Raw genomic sequence first — 27,155 nt, forward strand, 5'->3', positions numbered from 1 at the left:
AATTTAGGGGGCCGGCAAGTTTTAGGAGGGAACAAAGAACACTGTTACAAGTTGATGTATACTTTTTATGAAGATATCTGAGAGATGTTATGCAATACAATTTGATACTAACCGTATCTATCAAGTTCTTCCACAGTTTCTCTCCCTGAAAAAAACAACATTCATCAGAGCTGATATCCACACCATTAATTCCTTCAAATTAAATTTTTTGACAAGTTGGAGAAACTCAAATAAAACAATATACAAAATAGATGCACAACTTTGCTACTAGTATCAAAAATAATTCTTCCTCACACACCTGTACCTAAGAGAAGAGCAGGTAGGTCTGCAAGGCAATTAGCCAGGGGAAAGATCTACGAGTCCTGTTCTCCTTCCCCAAAATGTAAGAGAGTTATTTACATGGAATAATTAAGTTTACTGTACAATCAATTTCGCCCCAGGCACTAAACCAAAATGGACACTGAATTAATCCTTTGCTTATCTTTTACTTCTGGTTGAACATTAAGTGGAAGAGCAACAAAATTCATGCTTGTCCCATCTCAAATCAAATTCATTCATTTCCAACATACAGAGATTTAGATTAGTTTAAAAAAAAACATATTTATCATCCAGAGGCTGTGATGCCTGTACGGATGATTGAAAATTTACATGATAATTAATGAATAAAATATATAAAGCATACGACATGAACAGAAACATAAAAAAAAGACACATATACAACATAAAAGAGACAAAATTATCACTGTCAAATAAAAAAATACGTTAAGATAAAAAATCTCACTAAGTAATTTTTTTTTTGCATCCAGAGGAAAAGGATCTGACCTGCCGAAAATTGGGTCAGTTATCAAGACCCTTCATAAAATTCTGTGTGTGGGTGCGAGACAGTATTTTAGAACTTTTTGAAAACTTTAAGAAAACTATTTAGATTGATTGTGAGAAGATACCAATATGATAAACCAAAGATAAAAAACATTTTCATAAATGCAGAGACTGTCAAAAAAATCTGAACACGGTAGCGTCTGCCCAACAACAAAACCCCATCATTCCTGAGCTTCATGGTGATGTCGTCGGCTTGAAAAGAAAAACACTGATCAATGGAAGACAAAACTCTATCAAAAAGATTGTAATAATTGTGAACATCATCAAAAACAACCCAGATGAGATTAGAACCCAACCCAGAGACCTGATCTTGGATGCAGGCCAAGACTTATAAAAAGAAATCCAGCGAAAATCAGGAAGGAAAGAAACCACCAAGACAAAAAAGAATCACTGAACCTCACCAGGTATTGGAAAACTTCACCGCATCAGGAGACTAGAGACTGCTAGTAGTTATATATTAAAAATGAAACATTACTGCAGCTTGATAATACAACCAAGAAATATGATGAAAAATGATCAAAAATTCCCTCTGGCTACCTAATGCCAGGAGAAAACATTTTTATATGTTTAGCAACATTGATCAAAAACTAAGCATGTTGAAAACATGCTTTTCAGAAATAATATATATCTCTGAACAGCTTTTAACTCAGTTAAGTGAAAACTGAAACATGTGGTAAAGTGAAAATAATTTTCAAATATATATTTGTCGCAAAAAAAAAAGTAGCCAGGAAAAGGACATTTAATAAAAACACTCATCTTTTTTTCTTGAATAAACCTAGTTTGAAAATTAGTTTACAATTGATTTAAAAGGAGGTTCAAGTGATGACTATATTTATTCTTCTTAACCTTTTCAACACAAAATTTGACTGGCAACTGGTGTTGTAGGACTTGAACTAATGTTTCCCAAATGTCACAACAACAAAAAAGTTGGGAGAAATTTTAATTTAGCTATGAACTATTGATAAAAAACAATTTAAAATTGTAAAAAAAGATAAAATGTGAAGGTATACTGACCCTAAAAATGCATATTATTAAAAGGAAGAATATATTTTTGTTTTAAGATAGAAAGTTGTCATTTTAAAATTTGAAAAATGCGCTGGGGGCAGCCAAGAGAAGGACATTTCTTAGACATATGAAAATTTCAAGACGACACCAATGAATAAGGCAAATACACGAAAATAAAAAATCCTAATGCATTTCAACACCTATGGGTGCCGTCTTAAGAGGAAAATTTAACCACTAGTCAAGCTTGGGTTGAATACCAAATCTTAACGCTCGGTTGCTCAGCGGAAGAAGTACGTCTGAGTGGTTAAATTTTCCTTTGAATACGTCACCCATTGGTGTTAAAATGCATTAGGACTTTTTCTTTTCATGTATTTGCCTTATTCGTTGGTGTCTTCTTAATATTCTTGGGCAAAGTTGATCAACTCTTCTAAATGGAAATTTGTTCAAGCAAATTTAAAAAAAAAATCTATTATTGAAAAAAATTAAAAGCAGAGTGGCGACTTTTTAGAAACTGGAATATAAATAAAGCATGATGAAAAAAAAAGTTCTGTGTCAAATATATTTAATACTTTAATACAAACTGCCAGGGACACAATTTGGGCCAATTTGTGAGAATCCCCCATATAGAAAAAACTAAGCAAACAACTTGCCTTAACATCAGTGATCAATTTCTTTTCCTAAAAGAAAAAATTTAAGAATTAAAAATAATGTTTGACATAAAGAATGTTTATGTTGTATATGAGGAAATTTCATCAATAAATTCAGCATGGATTGGTATAGAGAGATATAGATGGCTTTTTTCTCAGCCCAAAGATATCAAGGAAACATATCTTCTGGATATCATACCAGGGTGAACTCACAAAGAGAAGTCATCTGGCCTCCACCTGAACATAAACCCATGCCCTCTTGCAAACTGGCTAGCATCTACACCACTAAAATTAAAAGAGGCGACTAATGCCTCTACTTTAGTGTATCATGCCACAGTACGTAAAATAAGGAAGGTAGGGTCATGTCTCCAGTGGTGTAGATGGTAAAATACTTGCCTGGTTTGAAAGTGGGCCTGGGTTCGAGTTCCAATGAATGCCAGGTGACTTCATACCATTTCACTTGAAAATTCATAAAACTGACAAAATAAAAAATTTACAAATTTTAACAAATTTAAAATAATCTCTCAGTACATAAAAACAAAATACAGTCTACAATTGTTATAATAACCCAATGTTACAGCGACCATTCCATTACAACAACCATTAAGATAAGTTTGAAACATTTTCATATAGCAACTATCACGATGAGGGTCATTACAATGAGTGTTAACTGTGACATTAAAAAATACCTCTCAACATACTTGATTTTTGAACACCTGGATTAACCTTTCGAACTGTGAAAATAAAAATACGAAAATATTTTATATCTGTAATTTCTTGCAAGAAAAATTAATATATAATATTAACTTGGGACAATGTTAATTATTTTTTCTTTTGTAGTATAACTTTAACAATACTTTAGCACATATATAAGGAACCACACCTGGAAGATATTTTCACTTATAAATCACTATTGAATGACTCAAGCGTTTATCTTCAAAGTAATTATCAATTTACTTATCTTAAAGCCAAAATTTCTGATTTTAAGCACAGTGAAACAACTGTATAATGGCACTTCAGAAACCAGAGAAATCCATCATTACAAAAAGGAGTTATCGTTATATACATGGATGGTATCAACACTATGAAAAGTCATCAGTACCAAAGAGTGATATCAAAATATAGCTGATTATGATTATAGAAAGGTATCATTATATAGAATTTTCACTGCATATCTGTATGAAAAGATATTCTATCTGTTCATTCACTATGGAATGCTATTAACAGGTTTCTGGATGCCTTTTATCTCATATCAACACAATAAATCCTTAGGTGTATGATACAAAAATTAACGATATTATTAGACATCCTTGGAAGAACAAAAATATGACACGTTAAAAAATATATTGAAAGTTATTTCAAGCAAAATCTAAAAAAATATTGTTGTACAGTTTCAAAATCTAAAAAAATATTGTTATAGAGTTGTTTATCGTACTAAAGAATATTGTTATATTCAGAGGAGTTCAACTTTACATTTCAATGCTTCAACAAGTTCAACTTATTCCAAACAGACTTTCAAAGAAAACTAGAGCAATTTATAATTATATTGAGTATCATTGTAGTGAGGTTTTACTGTAATAAGTCTCTGAACAATGAAGAAATATTGGTGTCAGTCTACAATTTGACCCTTTCAGCGGCAATCCAGAGATACTTCATCAAACTTTATCTGCTTTATTTAAGCCACCCCGAAATATTTCATCTTCTAAAAAATCATTGAAGTTGTTTTTACTGTAAAATATCTTTTCCATCTCTCCCCCCACCCAAATCAATCAATCAATTGCCAGAGGGCAGAGTCGGCTCTTGTTCAAGGTGAGATAAGTGAAAGAGAGAGGAAAAGAGAGAAAGAAATATACGCCCAGTATAAATAATACAAAGATTTTTTTTCCAAAAACAAAATTATTTTCTCTTCCTAGAAAGCCACACGCATCATGGAAAATGTTTTTGTATAATAGGGAAGATAATAAAAGCGATGGGCGAGTAAATTTTCTTGTGGGGGAAGAGAAGCAATTATCAGTTCGCAATTAAAAATAATAATAATTCTTCAAAATAGATGGCAATTCGTGAAGGTTTTGCAATTTCCAATGTGGCAGTTATAATGTAGATCAGGAAAATTTGAAAAACCGCTTAAATGGTTAAAGCTTCTCAAGAATTTTTTCTCTATTCTTTAATGAGCAGCAAGACACTTATAAAAATAAATTAGAAGCCTTACCATCACTATATAACCATTTTACATTTGAGCTGTGTCAGTCACTGGGGGCCATTCAAGTATTACGTCATCATCGATGGGGGGATGGGGTTTCCGATTTGATGACGGGGGAGGGGGGTTTGGAGAATGCTTACGCCATCCAACACCCTTTATGTAAATATGAAATATTTTTAATGGCCTCTTACTCGGTGCACCAAAAACGAGAAAAACCTTTCGATAGTTTGTGGGCACTTGAAGTAACACCCCCCCACTATTGATGGCTATAATGTCAAAAATGGCTAAAAATTTGCTTACATAATACTTGAACAGCCCCACCCCTGGTATTAAAAATTCAAATAGCTAAGTATCAAGTATTTAGAGACCTTGTTTAGTTAAGCAATTCTCTTGCTTGTAGTAAAATTTATTTTTACAAATAAAACAAATCAGTGTGTCTTGGACTTATTTGACCAAACAACTCGTTATATTTACAGAAGAAAATTTCCTGTCTTATGCAGCTACATCATCTGGCTTGTGGAATTTAATGCCACATATTACTACCACTAAACCGCACATGCAACTAGTGAACATTCTACTGAGGAATTTCTAACAAATTGCTGCATGCTATAAACGTGTGTGTGCCTCAACATATTTATGATGAATGAGATGCGTGCGCCACATGTTTGAGAAATGTTGCTATTTTTTCTCCAAGTGTCAAACAAGCAGATGGTAGAATTTTCAAGTTTTTAATTGCCGGACTGCCTGCTCTCTGTGAGTAGGCTATTTTAAATGAGAAACCAGCTCACATTTGTGTCTTGAACTTGTAAAAATGTAGAAAACTCTCCAGCTGATCATTACTGTGGGGATTAAACACACATTATTATGGATATTTATCAGAGTTGTTCGGCCATTTCTTGTCCAAGACATGCTGTGATAAGAAAATATTTCAATCAATCATTACTTTAACTTTTTAATAACCAATAAACATTTTTCATACTTACAATTATCTTCAATGGAGTGAAAAATGCATCACTCTGGAAATGAAAAATGAGTTGATTTTTTAATGAAATGCAAGGAAATTTTGCAAAAACCAATTCTAACACAAATGTCTTTGATAATCAATCTATCATTGTCAAGTAATTAGTAGGGTAATTTCCTGCATATAATCCATGACTATGTACAGTCTGCATATGAAAATTTCATCCACTAGATTTTTTTTAAATAATGGAAGGTTGTGGTTACATTTTTTGTGGGAAAAAAAAAATCTTTCTATTCAAATCTGTGTGTGTAAGCCATTCATAAATCACCTTATTTTCAAAAATTATTTGTTTCTATACCAGTCTCCAAAACACCGTAACTGCAATCTTGATAAGCATGCATGCATGCTCAAATTTTTTGTACAAGTATACTAGAGCACCTGTATGAAAATTTGGCACAAGCATTTCGATAGCACAAGCGAGTTGGAGAATGAATAAATTTTGATCACGCACAAGCATGGGCTGGAAACTTCACAGACAACAATTTGGCATGAGCAAGAGATCAAATGAGGCAGTGAAGAAGCAAGACAGTGACCAAGTGAGCAAATGGGTAGGTAAATGAACCGTTTATGAGCAAGAACAAATGAGCAAGTGAATGAGCAATTGAGAGAATTAGTGATTAGCAATTTGGCAACCAAGTGAGCAAATGAGTGAGTGAATGAACAAATGATTGAGAAAGTCATAAACCAAGTGAGCTAGAACAATGGAAAAACAAACTTATCATTGCTAGAGTAAGGGAGCTGAAAGTTTCATAGCGACTGCTTAATTTGTTGGATGCAAAATTTTAAAATAAGACAGTTATCTGTTATTGCAGGATAGTTTTACTATCTCACATACTTGCTTACACTTTCAATAATTGGCTCACTCCCACTTACTAGGTCACAGTGCCATCTTAAAAGCATTATGGGCCCCCGGGCCAAGCTATTTTTCAGAGGTCCTACCTGGCCAATTCTAAAAAATTTCAACAAGTTTGTTTTTGTGAGATCCTGTTTCTCTTGATACCCCCATGCCACACCCGGGTGGGCCCATGCATTAAGACGGCACTGCTAGGTCACCCACTTTTCATTTACTCACTCATTTGCTCATCATCTTGCACATTCATTTGCTCACTTGGTCACTAACTCACTCACTTACTTGTGTCGATTTGTTTGTTGTGAATTTATTGTAAATTGCTTCAGTTTAAAAAATTTCACTTGTACTTGCATAAAAGAAATGTTGTGGCAAAAGGGAAACTGTGCATGCTTGAACAAAAAGATCGAACATTCATGCTTGCCAAGTTTACAGTTACATGATTGTGTAGTTACCTTAAAAAAATTCAAAAACTGCAGATAATACAACGAGGTATATAGTCTGCAGTAAAAAAAATTATATTTTTTACCATATAATCTATGGATTATGCACAGAAAATTATGGTAATTGAAATTTATTAAGTCTTAATGGGTCAAGAGCAGTGATGTGCAAACAGGGGGGGGGGGAGGGTCTCATCAATGAACCAGAGAGATTTGCAAGAGATTCTCGCAAAAACTAAAAAAGGCCTTTATCCACCAGCTAATTACCATGTATCTTACAATGTGATTTTATCAATTTTACTTGTGCAATAATCAATATATCTGCTCATGAGTCACGAATGTGCAATGTCCTTGCCAAAAAAAAAGGCAAGAGGGGAAATCACATGATTTTAAAATTGTACATTTCTTAAAAATTAAAAACACAGAATAGAATGATAAGTAATATGTATCTACATTTTATGAATATATTTTGTTAATGGTCGATTTCAAGTGTAGAATCATTTTGAAATCGGATGATTCTTTCTTAATCACCCTGTATATGAAAATCAAGTACCATACACCTTGATACATTTCCCTCTTGCATAAGAGACACCAAGTAAATCAAAAAACAAAGAAATTAGTTATGGTATTTAAAAAACTGAATATCTTTGGAAATCAATATCGCCTAATTAAAATCAAAATAAGCATTCCATAAAGGGCTTTCGGGACAGCACATTTGTTGGCAAAACAATCAGAATGTCCCGATAAACCGAGACACATGGTCAGCCTATGTAGGGGTCGCCGATAAATTTTTTGGTCAAGGGGGGGGGGGGGTCGCACTTAAAAAAATTCACGCAACACTGATCTAGAGTAGTATTCCACATTTTTACATTTTCTGTTTTTTTCTCAACCAATATTCAATTTTTTTTACGCTGGAGAAAATAATGGAACATTTCCACCGACTAATAGAAATAAGAGAAATTATTTGTGAACCAGCAAAAACTAAATGTTTGAAAATTCCTTACAGCAAAAATAAATAAATAGGAAAAATAATTTGTAGACCATTTGGTAGCAGAAACAGAAATGAGGGCAAATTTAGAATTTTTTTTAAAAATTTTGCATTATGTGGCTGCTACATTGAGCAAAATGTTTTGCAGATGTTTATTACATCCGAGCAGATGTAACCAATGGGCTTATTGGGTCGGCTGAAATTGGTTTTCTGTGGTTAACAACTTTGAGGCGTGAATCTGAGCCGATCTCGCCATACAGAGCAACAGACCTACAAATGGTACAAATGTAATTCATAATTCAATCATTACACTTCACTTCTGAAATATAGATGAAAGCACTGAAGAATCAGACAACACTAGAAGCATACTCAGACTGTTAGGTACACACACTTACTCTTCCATAGTAAATTGCCCATAGATGACGATAGACCTGAGTTGTGCTCGGTATTAAAGAAAGAAAAGAAAGAATAGGCGTATTGGGTTTTCCCCCCAATAAGCATTTTGTAAAAGATTTCTTATCAAACTCATATGGTGTAATCACGGCGTAAAATAACATTTACCAGCAAAACTAAACGAAAAAAATATATATAACACTATATATCGCCACAGTGATGGTCGGCTGCAGCTGGTGTCCTGTGATTCCCAACTTTGAGAACCAAACACGAGCCAATCTCCCAGTTAAAAATTTTTGCCAAAGGAAGCAACAGTACGAATATTCAAACACTACACATCACTCCGTAATTGTAATATAGATGGCACCTGTAAAAATTCACACACAACATTATATACGCACTCAGACTGTTAGGTAAACATACTGCCACTTCTTGCACAACTCAATCAGTAGTAAATTGCCCATGCGATAGATCAGAGTTGTGGTCGGTTTGGAAAAAAAGAAAGAAAACCATACAAAGGCTTCCAATGCCAGGTGAGGATCATGGGAAGATCTACATTAGACATATGTAGATCAACATATAAATATACATACAAGAAGAGAAATAAATAAATAAATCATACTGAGAAGACGCAAAATGAAGGTATGAAAGTAAAAAACATAAATAGAATAAAAGAACATTTAAAAAATAAAAAAACATGCAAAAGAACATTTTGACAGAAATAGGATGGACGCATTGCAAAAAGATGGAACAACAAATGGATTGCGAGTATTTAGAATAAGATGAACCTCCTAAAGAGGGCAGGGATTAATAGCCAGGGCTATCTTAAGAGCATCGTGGGCCCGCCCCCCCCCCCCCTGGCCAAGTGATTTTTCTGAGGCGCTGCCAGACAATTCTCCACAAAATTTCAACTAACTCTTATTTTTGTGAAGCCCTTCTTTTCCTGAGACCCGGGTGTGCCCATGCATTAAGACAACACTGTTAATAGCCTAGGAAAAGAAATCCAACTGAAGAAAATAGGAAAAACTTGGAGACCTATATACAGCATTAGATAGAAAATGGTTGTGGATGACGTATTGTATGATAACTTACAGCTCTATTTGGATCATGTGCAAGTGTAATTGCCTGAAAAGAAAAGAATACCATATTGTGATTTAATAATTTTTGTTTGTGTATCATGGTAATGAAAATTTGTTTTAATTAAGCATAACTCAAAGCAGTCAAAATAAATGTTAACTTTTCTACATTACATGGCTGTAGTGCCTTAAAAGTTCAAGAAAGATTTCTTTTCTATTTTTACATTGTAATTCTATTTTTTTTTTTTCCAAGAACAGGACTTGTTTCATGTTTCCTTATGAATGCAATATAATTTTTTTTTATTTCATCTTCAAATTTTTGTACCATAACTGGCTACGAACATAATAAAACACTTCTGTCAGTGATGTTATGAATGTTTCATTGTTAAGAAATGGCTTTCATACTTGTGACACTGCTCTGGATTACATGCGATTTAATTCAATGGCTCTCAACCTTTGCATAGCTGCCAACTTTGGAGAATAAGAATTCGGGCCGTTTTCATGTGGATCCAAATTCCGTACAAAAATGTAAAAGGGAAATTTGTAGGGATATTTTCCCATTGCGAAAACAGTGACACCGTGCAAACTATCGCTAATCATGGCTAATCAGGTTAAAATCCTTGGGTTAAATTACCTCTCCAAATCAAATCTCTGAGGACCTGAAACCGGACATATGGACAAAACAGATTGTGACAATTTTGAATTTTGAAAGGCTGGATCGAGATTGCTGATTGGCAAATCTTGTGTTTTCTCCCCAAAAGTGCAATATTTTTGTGTTATGGCAACAATTTACACAATGCTTACGAAGCAGCAGCGGTTTTTTTTTTGGGGTAAATTCTTGGGGAATACTTTTTTCCCTTAATGTAAAGATTTTTTACAATCACGGGCAAAATTCTGGAAATAAAAGAATTTTTCTGGAATCCGGGAGATAGAGCAGAAATTCTGGAGCCTCCTGGAAAATCCGGGAGATAGAGCAGAAATTCTGGAGCCTCCTGGAAAATCCGGGAGATAGAGCAGAAATTCTGGAGCCTCCTGGAAAATCTGGGAGAGTTGGCAGCTATGCCTTTGTGAACTTGTAGAACCCTTTTAAGTAATTGATATACATGGCAAAGCCCTGTATAGGTTCCTTTTTTTTAGTTTATCAAATTTAATGATTTATTTTATCTTATTTTAGTGGCTGTAGAGCCCCTGGGAAGTGCACACTGGGGCCCCAAGGGCTCCGTTTAGTACCAGTTAAGAACCACTGATTTAATTCATGCCTCATCTAAAATTTTTACAAAATGACCATATGACCTGTCCAGCTTTCAAACTTATTGAAAATATGATATTCAATGCACACTAAAGTTTTGTGCGTTATGAAAATTTATGTAAGGTGAAACTCATATAAGAGTATTCAGAGAACTGAAGAAATTGTATCCTTATAAAAGATTTATAGTCAAAGATGGAATATATTAACACTGTGAAAGTGGATTGAGATCAGATATTCATTTGTAAGGATTTTCACTCTATATATTTCCATGTTTCTGATGAATGTGAGTTATATATTTTTTTTAACATCTTCAAATTTGTGTAATATAACTGGCTACAAATACGAGAAAACATTTGTGACAGTAGCCTTATGAATGCCAGAAGGAAGAAGTGGCAAGATGCTCGTCTTCCACTATGAAGGTCACAATGAAATGTCCACGGGTTCAAATCGGGGCAAGAACATCAGAAACAAGTTCTTTACACATCAAGCCTGTTAAAAGCCAGTGTAATCGCTTCTGACAAATGAAGCACTTTCATTTCTAGCTCATTTCTGAGCATTGTAAATATTGTTTATGCCTCTTCATGCCTTAAAATTAAAGAAGACAACTGAATGCTATGGAGTACCATCAGAATCAGCAAACCTAGAATAGTCCTATGTATCCAACTGTTTTGTAATGCAAACTGTTGTTTCCCCTACTTGCACTTTAATTTTGAATGATGAATGTTAGTTACTATCCAGGACCATGAAGTAATAAATACAAAATTATTTTTTCCATCCAGACAGAAGTTTTTAATGACTACTATACTTGTTGAACCTTCAAACTAAGCAAATGAAAAATTAATAAACCAAATAGTCCATATACACCCCCCCTCCCCCAAATAACCTTAAAAATTATATGACATGAATGTCGCTCTCCACTTGTTAATACAAGATATACAGAAGACTGGATGTTGTGAAGATATTTATTATTTGAGATGTTAATTTTTTAAGGAAGGAAAAGTGGTTCGTCGTCCATGAGCTATTAGCTGATCGGTTTCACCGTCCATTGCACGGTTCCGTTCAGCATATATACGCTCCAGCGAAGGAAAATCTCTATCTCCTCTGTAGCTCAGTGGTCAGAGCACTCATCCGGCAATCGAGGGACCCGGGTTTGACTCCCGGTAGAGGCAGAGATGAGTTTTTTCCTTCCTTAAAAAATTAACATCTCAAATAATAAATATCTTCACAACATCCAGTCTTCTGTATATCTTTTACTTAAAAATTATACAAGTTCTGCTTTGGCAAAATCATTAATTGCAATCTCCAACATTTGTAATATTTAGCAATACATCAATGATTCCCTGCTCAATGAAAATCAATTACACAAATTTTGTTGATAAGATTTGGTAAAAGAGTAGGAAAAGTAATACAAATGGGAGCCCTGCATCTTCTACTAATTAAACTCATTTATTCTCACCAAAAAATATATTGGCTCAGGTTGTGTAAATCTGGAGTTTTGAAGAGCATTTTCAATCAAAGAACAGCTGGCAAGACGATAAACCCAAAGCATTGTTTTGCACGTTTACATACAGCTTTGATTGAAAAACCGAAGCATTATAAATGCTAGGAAAGGTATACCATTTCATATTCAAACTTAGTTATACTTACTTTTGCACTAAGAATAAGTTACAGGAGTTTCTTAAGCATCATATACAGGCCAGCATTAGCCAAATTAAAGGACATTCTACTCCTACAATTTAGTATTTTTATTGCTAATGTTTATGCATAATAATGGTATTGTTTTGAGTATCAGTGAATATCTGAATGATTTAATAACAGAAATCAGCGTAGCATAATATGCTGATTACACCGTATCTTATATGGGTTAAAATAACTTTTCAAACATTTATCTGTTATAAAAAGAGTGCAGCAGATGTTTATATCTATGCACATATATAAGCAGTTACAGAAATTTTTTAAGGTCAAGAAACATCTTGAACTGAAGAATATCAAATCATTCCCTAGTTTTTCCTTCAGCGTTTATGCTATGTTTTACTCAAATTGTATATTTTACAAGAAAAAAATTATATATATTGTCCAAAATAATTCTGCAGAGAGTAGAAAAATTATTTTACAATCATATTAAGTATTTATTCTTTGTACAATGTATTCATTTTAAACATTACATGGAATTAATGCATGTATTTCCAATGGGAATTTCTTTATTGAAAAACAATATTTGAGGATTTTGAAGTGACAGTTTAAACCATCAAAAACCTGCCAATCCTGTCACTGATAGATGGTGCCTTCATTTCCCACCCAATTCCACTGGTTGGAAATTGCTGTATAGGGATATATGACCAGAGTTGGTGTGCAGTAAAGTAGTAGCCTTATAAACTTTTCATTGCATATGGCTCGTCCTGCTTACAAACTTATTGAAAATATTTTTGATGCACAGAAAAGTTTCTTGCTCTATTAGACATTTATATACAGTTAAGCTCTTGTATAAAGTATTAAGAAAACCGGAGTATCGTTATAAACAATTTATCATAGACAGAATATATTAACGTGGTGAAAGTGCATTGGAACCAGAGATTGTTTGTTAGGATTCTCACTCTGTTATATTGTTCAATGCTCTCACCTGTATCAATAATCATACAAGTTTTATAATGCACTGTAATATTTTCATGTGTGGAAATAAAATTGAAATATATATTTGCACGTTTCTCATTTTATTTATTCTTTGATTCATCCCTCATTCAAAATTTAACAAAATGACCCATCCTGCTTGAAATCTTATTGAAAACATGATTTTTGATGAACACAAAAGTTTTTTTTTTCATTGTCAGGCATTTATGAAACTCAAACTCTCACAAAAAAGTATTCAAAAGACCAGAGAAACATATCACTATAAAGTACTAGTCATCATAAATAGAATATATTAATACAGTGAAAAGTGCTTTCAGACCATTGATAAATATTGCTTGTCAGGATTTTTAGTCCCTACACTTGTCTGTCAGATTTTCATTAAATTTTTTTTCTGTACATTTCCTCTATTGTACTAGCAGTCCTTATATTGCATGAATATTTTACAATGAAGTTCTGAGCAGTGTACAATGTATAGTACTCTAGTTTGTGAATGACAAAAAATTATCGAAAACTTCCTATATTTCATCTATGCAAAATGCAAAAAACTTAATTGAAATTATTTGGTTTCTATATGTTCTCTTACCAAGTGCAGTATCTTGTCCATAACATGCTTCGCCTGAAAAAAAATCCCAATAACATTTTTGTAAAATCAAATAGAGAAGTTAAAAGTGTAATGAAATTCAAATGAACAAACATAAGATAAAATGGTTTCCTCCTATAAACAGTTTCACAATAAATCAACAACGTCACAGGAAATCATAAACTTTCTTGCCAAAAGATCTGACAAAATTAAAGCAGTACAATGATAAAAAAAAACTGGTTACTGTTGTTGATGACATATGATCAGCCTCCTATTATTTCTTATATTTATAACTGCCTGCAAAAGTAGTGATTGAAAGAAATGTGTTTGTTTGCAACAACAATTGATTGGTTAACATTTTCGCTGAAGTTGTTGTAAATCCCAATAACGTTCAATGAAAGTTTCATAAACTATTGAACAGAAAAATGCAAACACAAAAAAATAATTAAAGTTTGGTTTACATCTTACCTGATTTATTAGTGGACTTGAGGTATCTGTAACATGAATGTAAAATCAAAGCAGTTTATTAAAGATAAAAGAAATTCTAATTATCCATAAACCTAAATAATTAAGACTGTTCTGATCTTATAGAACTTTCTATTGCTGATATTACACATCTAAGGATGATTCACTGAATGGCCTACTTTTGTCCTAATGAAATATGGTCAACTATATATGGTATCTTTACATCATGAAATTTAAATCTGATCACGTAAAAATATTTATGTGAGCTTTGAATTAACAATACAGAGTAGGCAAAAATTCCAGGACAAATTTTAAAAATTAAAAAGTCAACTAATTGATACAAAAAAAAAAAAAAATGGTTTCCACTATTACTGTGGCTTAAGAGTTTTTTTTTTGGATAGAGAAAATAAAAAGTAATGGACCCCTCTACCCGATTTATAGCAGCATAAACTACAGCCATCTATTCATGAGCATGTTCTTGAACAATGCTGGACATTTTATCCAGTAAATGTCATGCGATAGAATTGCCGTCTACTGGTCTACTAAAGAGAAATAAAACAATGCTTCATACCGAAATGAATTAACTTTTGGGTAAGTAATACAGCAATATACTAGGGAAAAAACATATGTAGACCCAAAGTTGGAAAAAAGAACCAGAGCTAGACACATTTCAGAACTGTATGAAGTTCCTTCATCAGTAGCAAAGAAACGAATTGGAAGAAAGTGACAATACTCCTTATAGCAGGAGTTACTCACTGTTTCAGACAAAGAGCAGAAATTGAAATGACCGGCAACAAGAGAAAAACAAGGAAAGAAAAGAAAAATGGCAAAGCCAATCACAAACGAGAACATGATAGTAATGCTGATGGCCACAAAATAATCACAGTGAAACTTCAATTAACTGCTACTCGTTTAAACATCAGTTTCTGTTATCTGTCATCGTATAAAAAATACAGAAAAAACAGCCACAGGTTTTAAGATCCAAAAAGATTGGATAGCTGCTATGGTCAGTGCAAATGCCACCGACAATCACAGATTACCCCTGCTTGAAATTGGTAAATACAAAAAAACATGTGTTTTCAAAAATTTAAATACGAATGTGTTGCCTGTGGAACTATTATGCCAAAAAAAGTGATGCCAAACAATTTTTTCAGAATGGTTATACAGCGTTTTCATGCCTCAAGTTAGAGCTCAAATGGCAGAGAAGCAGTTGCCACAAGCACTGCTGTTAATGGAGAATGCCCCGACACAACTCTTTTGTTAACTCAAAAGTGATGATGGCAAAATAACATGGCTCTTTCTCCCAGCCAATACAGCACCACTTATCCAGCCTAAGGACCAGGAAAGAATTGAAAATATAAAGCGGCGTTGCAGAAAAGCTTTTATCAAAGGCTTGCTTTCATCTGACGATGTCAAAGAATTTTGGAAGTAATACAACATAAAGAATGCTATTTTCAATGTTGCCACTGCCTGGGCTGACCTTATATTGATCGTTTTGTGTAAAATTAAATACAATATGTATGTATCATTCACTTTTAAAGAATTTTATTTTTCTTTTTGTCCCAAGCCCGAAATGAAATCACATTACTGTACATGTTTTAAGAGACTTCTGTTATCTGTCTATTCGGTTATCCGTCACAGCCCTGGTTCGGACGGTGACATTTAATCAAATCTGTATAGTAATAAATCAAATAAATCTGTATTGTAGAAACTGTTGCCAGATTTTTGAGAAGGGTGGTGTGCTAGTTAGGTCATTGACCAACTGGTTTGAGTTTTTGTTGATGTGGAATGATTCGAAGAAGTCCAATTCAGACTGTGAGGAGCATTTTTGAATAATTTTGGCAGAAGAAAAGTTGAATTCATGGTCAAAGGACCAGCAGTGTTGGGCTATGGATGAGCGGTTAAAGTCTTGGTTAGTTATGTATCTTCTATGCTCATTTAAACAGTATTTTAGGGCATGTTTAGTTTGATCTATATAATGATAATCTGCATTGGCATGAAATGCTGTAGATGCCCCAGTTGTTGAGTGGGTTAATGGGGTCTTTTAGTTTATAGAAGCCGAGTTTATTGATGGGGTGAAAAAATCACAGAAAAATTATATTTTCGAAGATTTTTGCAATACTTTAGCTGGTTTTTGGGTAGAAAGGGAAAATAATCAAGTTTTTTGTGTTCAGGTTTAGGCTTGGTTGCAGAAGTATTTTTAATGAGTTTGCTGTGTAGATTGTCAATAAGAGAGCTGCGTTATCGACGACTGACTGCTATTGCTTTTAGGATATAGAGTTCAGCTAGAAGTAGCATCGGTGAGGAGCGGATCTTAATGGCTCGCTTCAGGTATGTACAGAATCAGGCATATTTTTGTGCCAGAGGATGCACAGAGAGGTTGTATGTGTGTGTGGATTATACTCGGCAAGAAAATTAGAAGGGAGGGAATAAAGAAGTAGCAAACGGTTTACAAAAAACAGTGGTAGAGAAATTTTGTTCATGACGAGTGACCAATACATCCAGGAATGAAAGTTGGCTATTGTTTTCTTCCTCTATAGTGAATTGGATGCAAGGGTCAATAGAGTTGAGGATGTTTCATACTCCTATCGAGAGATGTTGCAACAACTACATTTTTTGTCAAAACAACAATATTTCTACAGCAGTCTACCAATATTGTAATGACACTTTTGCATCCTAATTTAATTGAAAGTTTACTTTTTAATTTCTTTCACAAACTTTTCTTTTTTTATATAATTCTACAATTGGGCTGTAGACCCCCCCCCCCAGTAAGAAGCCCTAGGGAGTCCAGGCAACCCCATTTGAGAACTACTAAACCATGCCATTCAAAATCTTTACATTATTTTATCACCATCAAGTGTATGGGAGAGCAATAATTTAATAATGCAAATAAAAATAGATCTTGATAGTTATCAAAGATTGAGAACACTTTTTTGCAACAGATGATCACAATGTTCATTTTGTGAAATAAACATTATAGAGCACACTGATTCCTTTTCCAGAAAAGTGGAATATTGCAGCAGCTGGTATCACTTATGAATCTTATGTGGATATTGAGAATTAAAGTTTTGATGATTTTTGATTGACTTGTGGATACTGTATTGATGTGAATTTGTATAACTGAAACATATTTTTAAAGTCTTGTTCGACTATGAATCACCAACTTTGAAGTTCAGCTGTAGCCAAAAAGAAAACCAGAATACAAGAAATACAAATGTTAATGTAAGTGTGATAAATCTGGTTATTACGTATAATTGTCGAGAATTTTAGTAAGTTTGATAAATTTACCTAAATTTAGCACTTTTACTAGCAATTATGCACACTACCCAAGCATCTTTGGTAAATTTGATAAATTTCTCTAAATTAATCATATTTACCGGTGATTATGCATAATAGTAATCAAGCGTACTCAGAAGTAAATTTAATAAGTACTGAAAAAATAATCGCTTTTACCACGATTATACCAAGTGCCACGTCATTGGTGAACATGATAAATCACACTATATGATGCAGGCCTACTATATATTATAATTCATACATGTAGTGTATCATTATATCGGTAAAAGTGATAAATTTATCAAACTTACCAAGGCAATTGGTAAGTATGCATTTAAAGTAAATAAGAAGTTCGGTTAACCTAAGTTTCAGAACCAACTGAGGCGATGTGTTCATTCAATCCTCAGCGTAGAACTATAGCAGTTGTTTACTTCTGATAACTGTATTCATTGAGTAGCCAAAATACATCATGTTTTTTTTTAATTTTATTTATTGTTAGAAACGCTGTGGCAGTAAATCAATGTTTGCAAGCGAAGATCAGGAAGAATTTGTAATCTAATGAAGCCCTGAAGAAATTTTAAGGATCTTCATCAACAGCGCCCAAGATTGAATTAGACTGGATGCTTTGAAACAAAGCACTTCGGGGTGTTCTGACCTCCTGTCATATAATCCTTGATCAATCAAACTTCTGATTGTGCCTTTGGTGATGTGATTTTATACAACTTTCTATAATTATCTATTATAGTTATATATCATCTTTCTATAATTATCTATTGGTGCCCATTGCACACACACTTTCACTTGATTCTTTGATTAACATAATTTTAATTAAGATGCACTACACACAATCTTTGCCATATCAATTATTTCTGGTGTTGCCGGAGTAGCCAGTTCCCCCCCACTGGGAGCTGAAGTGCTTACATTGTTTATTCCGACAGATCCTGGGTGACTTGCAGTTTCTTCAGTTCGCCAGTAATTTTCTTCATTTTCCTTTGATAAAAGTCAAAGTCTCAAATTTATCTGTATACGTAGGCGTTCACCTCTCATTCAAAGATGACTGATTGGGTAGTAACAAAAATTTAATTATAGTTTATATTATAATTTATTTCAAGTACAGTAAAACCCCTCTTGACGGACACGTCTTAGATTAGGTCACTCTTCTTTTATGGCCAAATAATAATTTCCCCTGTATAATAAAAGCATGCATTTCAAACCCCTGATTAAGTCACCACTATTTCATGGACTAACTTTTTTGTCCCGCGGGTGTCTGCAAAAGAGTCAAAAGAGGTCTTACTGTATTAATTTTGAATGAAATCGTTCATTTATATTTTTGTTTGATAATAAATAATAATAAAATCATTATTTTATATAGCTCAATACATTCATAGTGTGTTGCAATGATAAACTAAATGCGTCTGATTGATGATTTTAACTTGGGCTTATATTATAGGAGCATCCTGAAAAATCATGCTGGGGCTTATTTTTGGTAAGACACGGCACATCAGTATAATAACCGATTTATCACATTTACCACAACACATACAATTGATTAAAAATTCTTTTCTGGATTATTAGAAGGAAAAAGTATTTTAAAAATGTAAAAAGAACATACCAAAGTATACACTTCTTTTTTTACCTGAGAATGAAAGGAGAAAATTAAATTACTCTGTGTAGTTCTACACTATAAAAACTGTATCCTTGAAATTTTCCAAACAACATCACCTTTGGAACTATAACATGAAAAAGAGAAGGGAATACTCACCCAATCTGCTATCATTACCATTGTTTTTTATGTAATTTTTGACCTGAGAATGAAATAGTAAATTAATACTTTTGTACAAATATTGTGAAGTTATACTGGGTGAAAAAACAATTAACTCATTGTTTTTAAATTGCTATATACTGAATACTATTTTGTAGAGGATCCTTCATTTTAATTACAGGGAGAGTCTGTGGAACAAAAAAGGTTAAGAATATGATTTAATAAGGGAAAATATATTGCTCTTGGATGGAGGGCCATGGTCAAACAACTTTTTTTTGTAAAAATATACAAATTGAATTCAATTAATTAATTATTGTTTGCACATTATAACATTACAAAAAATACCAAGAAGACCAAAATAGTAAAAAGTTTGATTAAAAAATTTAAATACACACTGCATTTTACTGCATATTCAAGAGGCTTTTGTATGAAAGCTTCCATTTTTCAAAAGCACATAATTTCATTTCTTTGCATTGCATGAATCATTATTGAACACACCCATCAATATCAGATAAGTAGTTTTAAAATTTCCTTGCCAACTAGCACATAGGTGCAACAAAAATCTGCCTATACCTTGATTGAATAAACTTATTTATCCCTAGTTAACATGGCTTTCAATCAACTTTATCAGTAAATACCCAATTAGCTCTTTTCATACATGATTTATCAAACAGTATCTAGAAAAACATCTAAACCGATATAATTTTCAAGGATTTCATCCTCCACCTCCATTACTGAACTTTAAGTGCCACACACAACTCAATTATCCAACCACTTTCCACCTGTAGACATCTCTTGATTAACTTTCCTTTTTAAAATCCTTCATGGCTCTTTACAAATTGACACTTCAAATTTACTAACTCAGCTTCACACTTTTCCGTTATTCCATTTGGGATTTAACTATTCCAAAAAATTGAAACCAATCTTTGCATCCACAGATTGTTTCAAATTTAGTTTCTTTCCTCGAACAATAACCGATGGAAAAAACCTCTGTCAAGGTGGAAAAGTTGTGGGACACTTTTCCCCCTTTTTTGACATGACTAAGGCCCTCCTCACACGGGGAAACTAAAATCGAGCTCGAGTTGCTTCAACTTGAGAGTTGAGTTGACTAGAACGAGTCAAGTTGCCCGTTCTCCCTCACACGGCGCTACTAAAAAAATATTCAAAGCCCGGGAAACTGAGTAAAAACAGCACAATCTATAGTTTTCCTTCTTATCTTCCGGTATTATCTTGTTAACCGGGTTAGGAAAAATCGAAACAAATAAATAAGAAAAATAATTTCTACAGAATTTCAGCTCACAGGTAAATACAAAATTTCATTATTTAAATTGATATCATTTTGAAATGACAATAAAATGGTAAAAATTAGATAATTTTTTAGTATAATTTCATGTTTCATTCGGAAAAAAATTCGCAATAAAATGTCTGTTTTTCCTCTATAAATGTGCCTTTCAGTACCTATATATGTTGGATTTAATATATTTTTATTGTTTATTAGTTAAAATATTGTCACGCAGAATTTTAAGTAGTTTCATGAGATGGAACGACGAAAGCTGGTTCCCAGAGGCAAAAAATAAACTATAGGCAAAACTAGAGACAAACAACACATGAATTGTTGTTTATGTTTCAGGGAATGATTTTCCGTGAATACTCCCACACACAGATGTCTATGTAGGTGACCTAGATTACAGACATTCCAAGCAAGGGGGAAAATCAGGGACCATCCCTATGGAACACGTGCTTGTTTAGGTACATGTAAAAGTAGATAGTATTTTCTGCAGGTTCTTATCCAGGGCCGTCTTAAGAGCAACATGGGGGCTCCCAGCCATGTATTTTTTTTTTCTAAGATCCTACTTGGCAAATTAATTTGGTTATTCCTGAAATTTTTTACCAGATATAATTTTTGTGATGCTCCATCTTCTTTTGAAATCTCCCCCGCGGGGGAGTGCCCGGGTTACCACGGACCTGTCATCTAGGGGATCAGGGGACTATTGCCCCCCGGCTTTCAAAAATACACTATAAATAGTATATATACGTACATACAGTGAGTATATGTTCTTTGCCCCCCCCCCCGCGAAAAAAGTTGAAATGACAGTCCTGGTTTACCATTTCATTCAGTGGCGTCAGAGCCAAGGGTGCAAACTCAAGCACCCACGGTAATTTGTGGCATGGATCCGAGCACCCCAGAATTGATCAAGAAATTAAACTTTCCGATATAAAACTAAAGACGAGCACCCACAGTTTCAAAACAATTCCGACGCCCCTGATTTCATTATAATTTCAAAATAATATCAGTTTAAATAAAGAAATCGTGTATTTACCTGTGAACTGAAATTCTGAAGAAATTTCATTATATCCTTTCAACTGATAATTTATTATATACAGTATATACTCTGGATTGTTTTTCAATATGAGTCCAAACTCGCATAACGAAAATATGAAGGAATGCCAAAGGCAGTTTCTCTAGTTTCTTCAACAAAAGTTGGCGGCGACTAGCATGTCAGTCGCCAAGTGACCGAGTTGCGTTCGATATTTCGTCGCCAAGACGCTAATTTCCTCGTGTGAGGGCGTCTAGAGCGATATACGTACTGGTCTTCGGGAGACGGTTTCTCTTATCAGTTGCCGAACTTTAGTTTCCCCGTGTGAGGAGGGCCTAACTCTTGATGATCACAAAAATTTTTGTCATGTCTTGTACGTGTGATTTTTTTGTCAAATCATAGATATGCGTATTTTGTCTCAAGAAAATTTGTTTATTGCCCTTGTTTGGTGGTAGTATGCAGGTCTAAATCCTGTGATTGTCTAGTTTCTTTTCTCTCTCGTAGAATCCATTCAGAATTTTTTTTGGGAAAAAGTCCTAGCTTGAGTTGTCATTTGGGAAAACGAGTAATTTGCTCACATATTTTTGATACACACTATTTGTTTTTTCAAAATTTTGGATACAATCCCAATATGTACGAGTTTAGCTGATTTCCCTGAATTAATCCTCAATTTTTTCCCCCACTTTATGCCAAGTTTTGAGCCGAATTGAAGCATTTTTGTAGGAGAAATTGATGGTTTAATGAATGTGAATTCATCCGGTTAAATGGAAAGGCAAGAGAGAGCCATTTTTCAGAGGTTTTGTTTCCAATCTTGAAGGTTATGTGGAGAGAGAATTTTTTTTAATTTGTGTATTTTTTTGTTCTTGAAACACACAATGACCACATTTCGTGTCTGAGTTCTTTAATTTTGTCATCAGAATTTAACTAGAGAATGAGTTATTCATACTGAACTAAATTTTGGCCACAATTAAAAGTCATTTGTTAAAAAATTTTAATTTTTGGAAAAAAAGTTTCACACGCGCCTTTGGAAAATGTCAACGGTGAATATTAATTGTAATTTCAATTGAAAAACATGCAGATATTTCAGGAAAGTATTTTCTATGTATCGTTGTGAAATTAAGATTGAGTGTTAATTAATTTAATTTTCTTTGTCATGTAACGAAATTAATTTCCTGTACTTTTATTTATGTAGCAAAGTAGGCGGTGTGACCTATTGTTTTGAAGCTGAATTAATTTCCCACATGATGGTAAAATTTGATTTTGGTATGTTGTGCGAGTGTAATCAAGCATTTTTGTATTTTCATTAATGTGTCAGTGCATAGTCCTCGATGTTTTCAGATGAAGCTCCCATAGTAGTAGTTCTTGTTCAGGGAATGCTCTCGTCCAGGTTTAAGACATGCCCCTTTCGTCTTAATTGGTCACAAGTTGGGTCATAAAAACTGATGCTATGAATCAAAGGGTATACATTCCTAGTCACGCCCACTTTTCATTTTATTAACACTCTGGGAATGTTGGAGGGTCGGTCAATCTCTCAGTTGGTGTGTCACAAAAACCTCAGCTCGTCCGAGTTAAGTTCCCCCCCCCTCTTTTCCCCGTAAATTCGTGAAAGTTGAAGTTTTCCCACGCTATGAATAACCCTCCATTTGCCTAAGTCTCACTACAAGTAGGATGCCCCTGGAAAATTAATCTGGAAAGTTAAACGCTACAATGCCAAAATGGAAAAAATGCGTCGAGACTACGTCTGCCAAACAAGTGAGCCAGCTCAAGATGAGTGCGAGATTCCAGAATTGGAGAACGTCCCATGTCTTGTTTCCAGTTGTCTGCTGCCCAGTACCCAACGGACCTGACTGTTTGAGATGCTAGAGAACTGTACGTGTTCGGAGCGAGGTTGCCGCATCTGCCGAGAGGTTGTTTCCCCTGAGGACATGGAATACAAGCCTTCGGATCTAGATGGCATGCGAGTAAATTTATTTTCCTAGTTCCTCTCATTTTTGGAAGATTATGGCATGTCTGAGTTTGAAAATTTGGTAGTACCCAATACTTTTACTGACTGCTCCATTTGAAAAATTTTTAGTCTCATTCAAGTTTTGAAAAAAAAAAAATCTTTGAAGGAAAAAAATTCTAAAACATTAGTGGGACATGCATTAATTTTGGGATTTTGCAAAGTGTAGTAAAATTCTGTGCGAAGAGACTGTTTTTGTGTTTTTGAAAAATTTATTCTACTTTGGTGAAATAAATTAAGAGAATTTGCATATTTTATCGAATTTCATGAACTGAACTGAATGTAAAACCATTGCTCCTAGACAAAAATGCAAATCTTGTACGTCAAATACATAAGTGTACACGTGTGTTGTAGGCGGAGCCAGTAGAGAAACAGGCTTTATAAGAGCGCGTAAGTTAAGACGCATTTCGTTCGCTAGCATACCTCTGCGAATATCTTGGTGTTATTTTGCAGCAATCGGTTAAATTCAAATTGTAACAGTAAAAATGAGTAACCACCAACGTTTAGATGAAGGAATGAGGTGGCGAATTGTGGGGAGGCTAGAAGCAATCCAATCTCAAGTCCAGATTTGTAGAGAGTTCAATTTAACGCCCAGCGTCGTGTGTAACTTATGGAAACAGTTCCAGGATACCGGATCCATCGAGAGAAAGCTTGGGCAACGTCGTCCAAGAGCCACAACGGCCAGAGAAGATAGCCATTTGTCAATTATAGCGAGGCGTAACAGGAGTGCTACAGCTTCTCAGCTCTCTCGTGACTTGTATGTAGCCACAGGAACCCGTGTATCAAGGGTGACTGTTTCCAAAAGACTTCATGAGAGAGGGTTGTTTGCAAGAAGACCTGCTGTCTGCATCCCGCTCACTTCTATGGACAGGAGAATCTGATTATCATGGTGCAGAGAGCATAGAGATTGGAGTATGGATCAATGGGCGTTGCATTGTGGAAACAAATTTGTTTTGTTCAAGTAAATTTTCTTTATGTGGTGATGGTCAAGCATCACATAGTGATGGCATGGTTTATTTTTCATTCTGTTAAATCCTTTTGAATACCACATTTGGCGTCGTAAGATCTATCTACAACACCTCCCATCAAACATTATTGATTGTACAACAGTTTCCGATTTCTTTTGTAACATTTACTGTCCCCTCAGTCAAACTTCACCACTGCATTCCCATAATAGGCCTGGGCCAAGCAATACCAAATAAATAAATACCTTTTCTCACTTCTATATCTTCATGTTTCTGATGATATATCTGTTTCTGGTTATATTTGAAATGGTATTGCAAAAACGTGAAACTTTGATGCAACTTCACTTTTCCTCAGGATAGAATTCTAAAATTTTTCAAAATCTTTTTTCTATGAAAAGCAGCTGAAGCATCTTTCAGCTACTCTTCTATGCTTCTTGACTTGAAGCAAATGAAAAGCTCATCAATACAATTGACACATGGATGTGAATTCTATTTCGTCTCCAGGTAGAATGAAAATTCTCAAACTCTTCTTATGTTAATTCAATTCAATATTAAAAATCTCTAATATGCTTCTTACCCTCTCTATTTGATCAGTTTCACATATCTATGAGTCACAATCGGGGCCGGACTCAGAAATTTTATGGGCCCGGTGAATGAAAATTTCTTCGATCCGTCCAAAAAAAGTTGCTCCCCAACTTATAAACTTTTCGCGTTACAAACATAAATCTTGAAGGGAAAAAATTGTTCAGAAAGAACTAATTTTATCACACTCATTTTTTCATTATTTTAAGAATGCATTGATAGTTGGGATCGTAATCAATAGAGCCCGGAAGTTTGGGCACTAAAACTGGTCAAAATAGGCAATAAAAAAAGGCTTATATAATTTATAGAAGAAAGGAAAAATAACTAAAAATGGTAAATAAACGGTAGTATTAAAGGTCCAAAAAACTAGCTAAAAAATAGGTAGCAATGAAGAGGTCTACTGTATCAATTAGAGTTTATAATAATTGCATTATTATCTGAATTAAATTGATTTCAAGCCCAAAATAAAGTATTTAAGGCCCTTAGGTCAATTTCAGGGCCACCATTAACAGACACGGAGCCCGAAGAGAAAATGATCTGTGGGGCTCCTTTGAGTTACGAATAATTCTTGTTCATTTGATATATTATTTTCAATAATTACTATCATTTATATAGTTAAAACATAGCTACCTTGTTCTATTATCGTAAAAAAATTTACTTTTTTAAAATATTCCCTCATATGCGGGACCCTTAAGCGCAGGACAGTGTGTTGCATCTGTCTCACAGCCCTGAGGGCGACTCTGGTCAATTTAATCGAATACCAAAAAAATATGTAAGTAAAATGAATAGCCATGGTTGTTTGCAGTGCATTTATGATGCAAAAACACAACATCAAAACAACATGGGGGCCACTCCCAGAGCTCTGTCTACTTCGCCTTGGCTAAGTCATGACATCAACTGATGAGAACTTGGAAGAGTCATGAGTCATCGATCAGCCATAAACATAGAATGCAGTGTAATGTCTGAGAGAGACATGTGAAGCATGCGGAGAAACAAGAATTTCTAATTTTCCTCTGCTTTTCTAGTATGGGCTGTGTTCATCTGAAACTCACATCCTGAAACATCTAACAAGGAGGCCCACCAAAGATCCCAGCTTGGAGGCCCTGCTGCAGGATGAGGGGAGCCATATGCTAATACCATCCAGTCAAAGTTTACTCATTTTTCAACACCAAATTCTCAATCTCACAGATTACTTTCAAGTTTAAGTAGAGCTGGGAGGGACAGAGAGAACTTTCTGATAAAATTAATACTGAGAGGTGTAGATTTAAAAAAAAAAATCATTTCTTTTGTTCTCAATGCTCAAAATATCTAAGTTTTACATATTATGGCCTTTGAAATGTAACAATTAACTTAAAACTGTGTTAAAATAGGAATTTATGGCAGAAAAAGTTCAAAAAAGACTTTTTTACAGAAAAGCTTGAAAACAGGCAAAAAAGGCATTTAAACCTCTGCGCTCTAGTAATCAAACACAATATATTGAGAAGAAATCGCATATTAATTAATTTGAAAAAAATTATAAATGATTAATAATAATTAGTGTGGTCCACCTGCTTACACTTCATCTTCATGGCTCGAATCCCATTGAACAGACATACATTTCTGACTTACATTTAAAGCGTTTTATCATCTTTATCAAATATATGTTGCTATTCGATAACTTTGATCATTTTTGGAATATTTTATTCCTGTTTAGATGTCCAAACACCACTTTTGTAATTTTCAACAATGGAATAACACAATGATAAAAAATCATTTCTATTGACTATTGAAGACACCTTGCAGCTACTCAATACATCTGACTCCAAAGATGAGACTCACAGTTGTAACATAAC

General features: G+C 34.0%; 1 protein-coding gene across 3 annotated transcripts in view; it reads right to left on the minus strand.

Annotated features, from left to right (window-relative positions):
* Positions 1-27,155, minus strand: part of LOC149066944 (uncharacterized) — a 110,156-nt gene that overhangs the window by 23,398 nt on the left and 59,603 nt on the right. The window contains exons 5-12 of one of the 3 annotated variants that reach the window (XM_089253166.1): positions 19,457-19,499; positions 19,307-19,330; positions 13,957-13,989; positions 9,513-9,545; positions 5,715-5,747; positions 3,233-3,265; positions 2,535-2,561; positions 113-145 (exon numbers count right to left, since the gene is read on the minus strand). In XM_089253166.1, the coding sequence (XP_089109292.1) occupies positions 113-145; positions 2,535-2,561; positions 3,233-3,265; positions 5,715-5,747; positions 9,513-9,545; positions 13,957-13,989; positions 19,307-19,330; positions 19,457-19,477 (237 nt within the window). In that variant the 5' untranslated portion in view covers positions 19,478-19,499. Of the gene's footprint in view, positions 1-112; positions 146-2,534; positions 2,562-3,232; positions 3,266-5,714; positions 5,748-9,512; positions 9,546-13,956; positions 13,990-14,421; positions 14,707-19,306; positions 19,331-19,456; positions 19,500-27,155 lie in introns of those variants that run through there. The other 2 variants (XM_089253167.1, XM_089253168.1) reach the window with 2 other exon arrangements.

This window comes from Pholcus phalangioides, unplaced genomic scaffold (genome assembly GCF_987345545.1).
Source record: "Pholcus phalangioides strain wild (caught in Gottingen) unplaced genomic scaffold, Ppha-v1.0 ptg000032l_1, whole genome shotgun sequence".
Lineage (NCBI taxonomy): Eukaryota > Metazoa > Arthropoda > Arachnida > Araneae > Pholcidae > Pholcus > Pholcus phalangioides.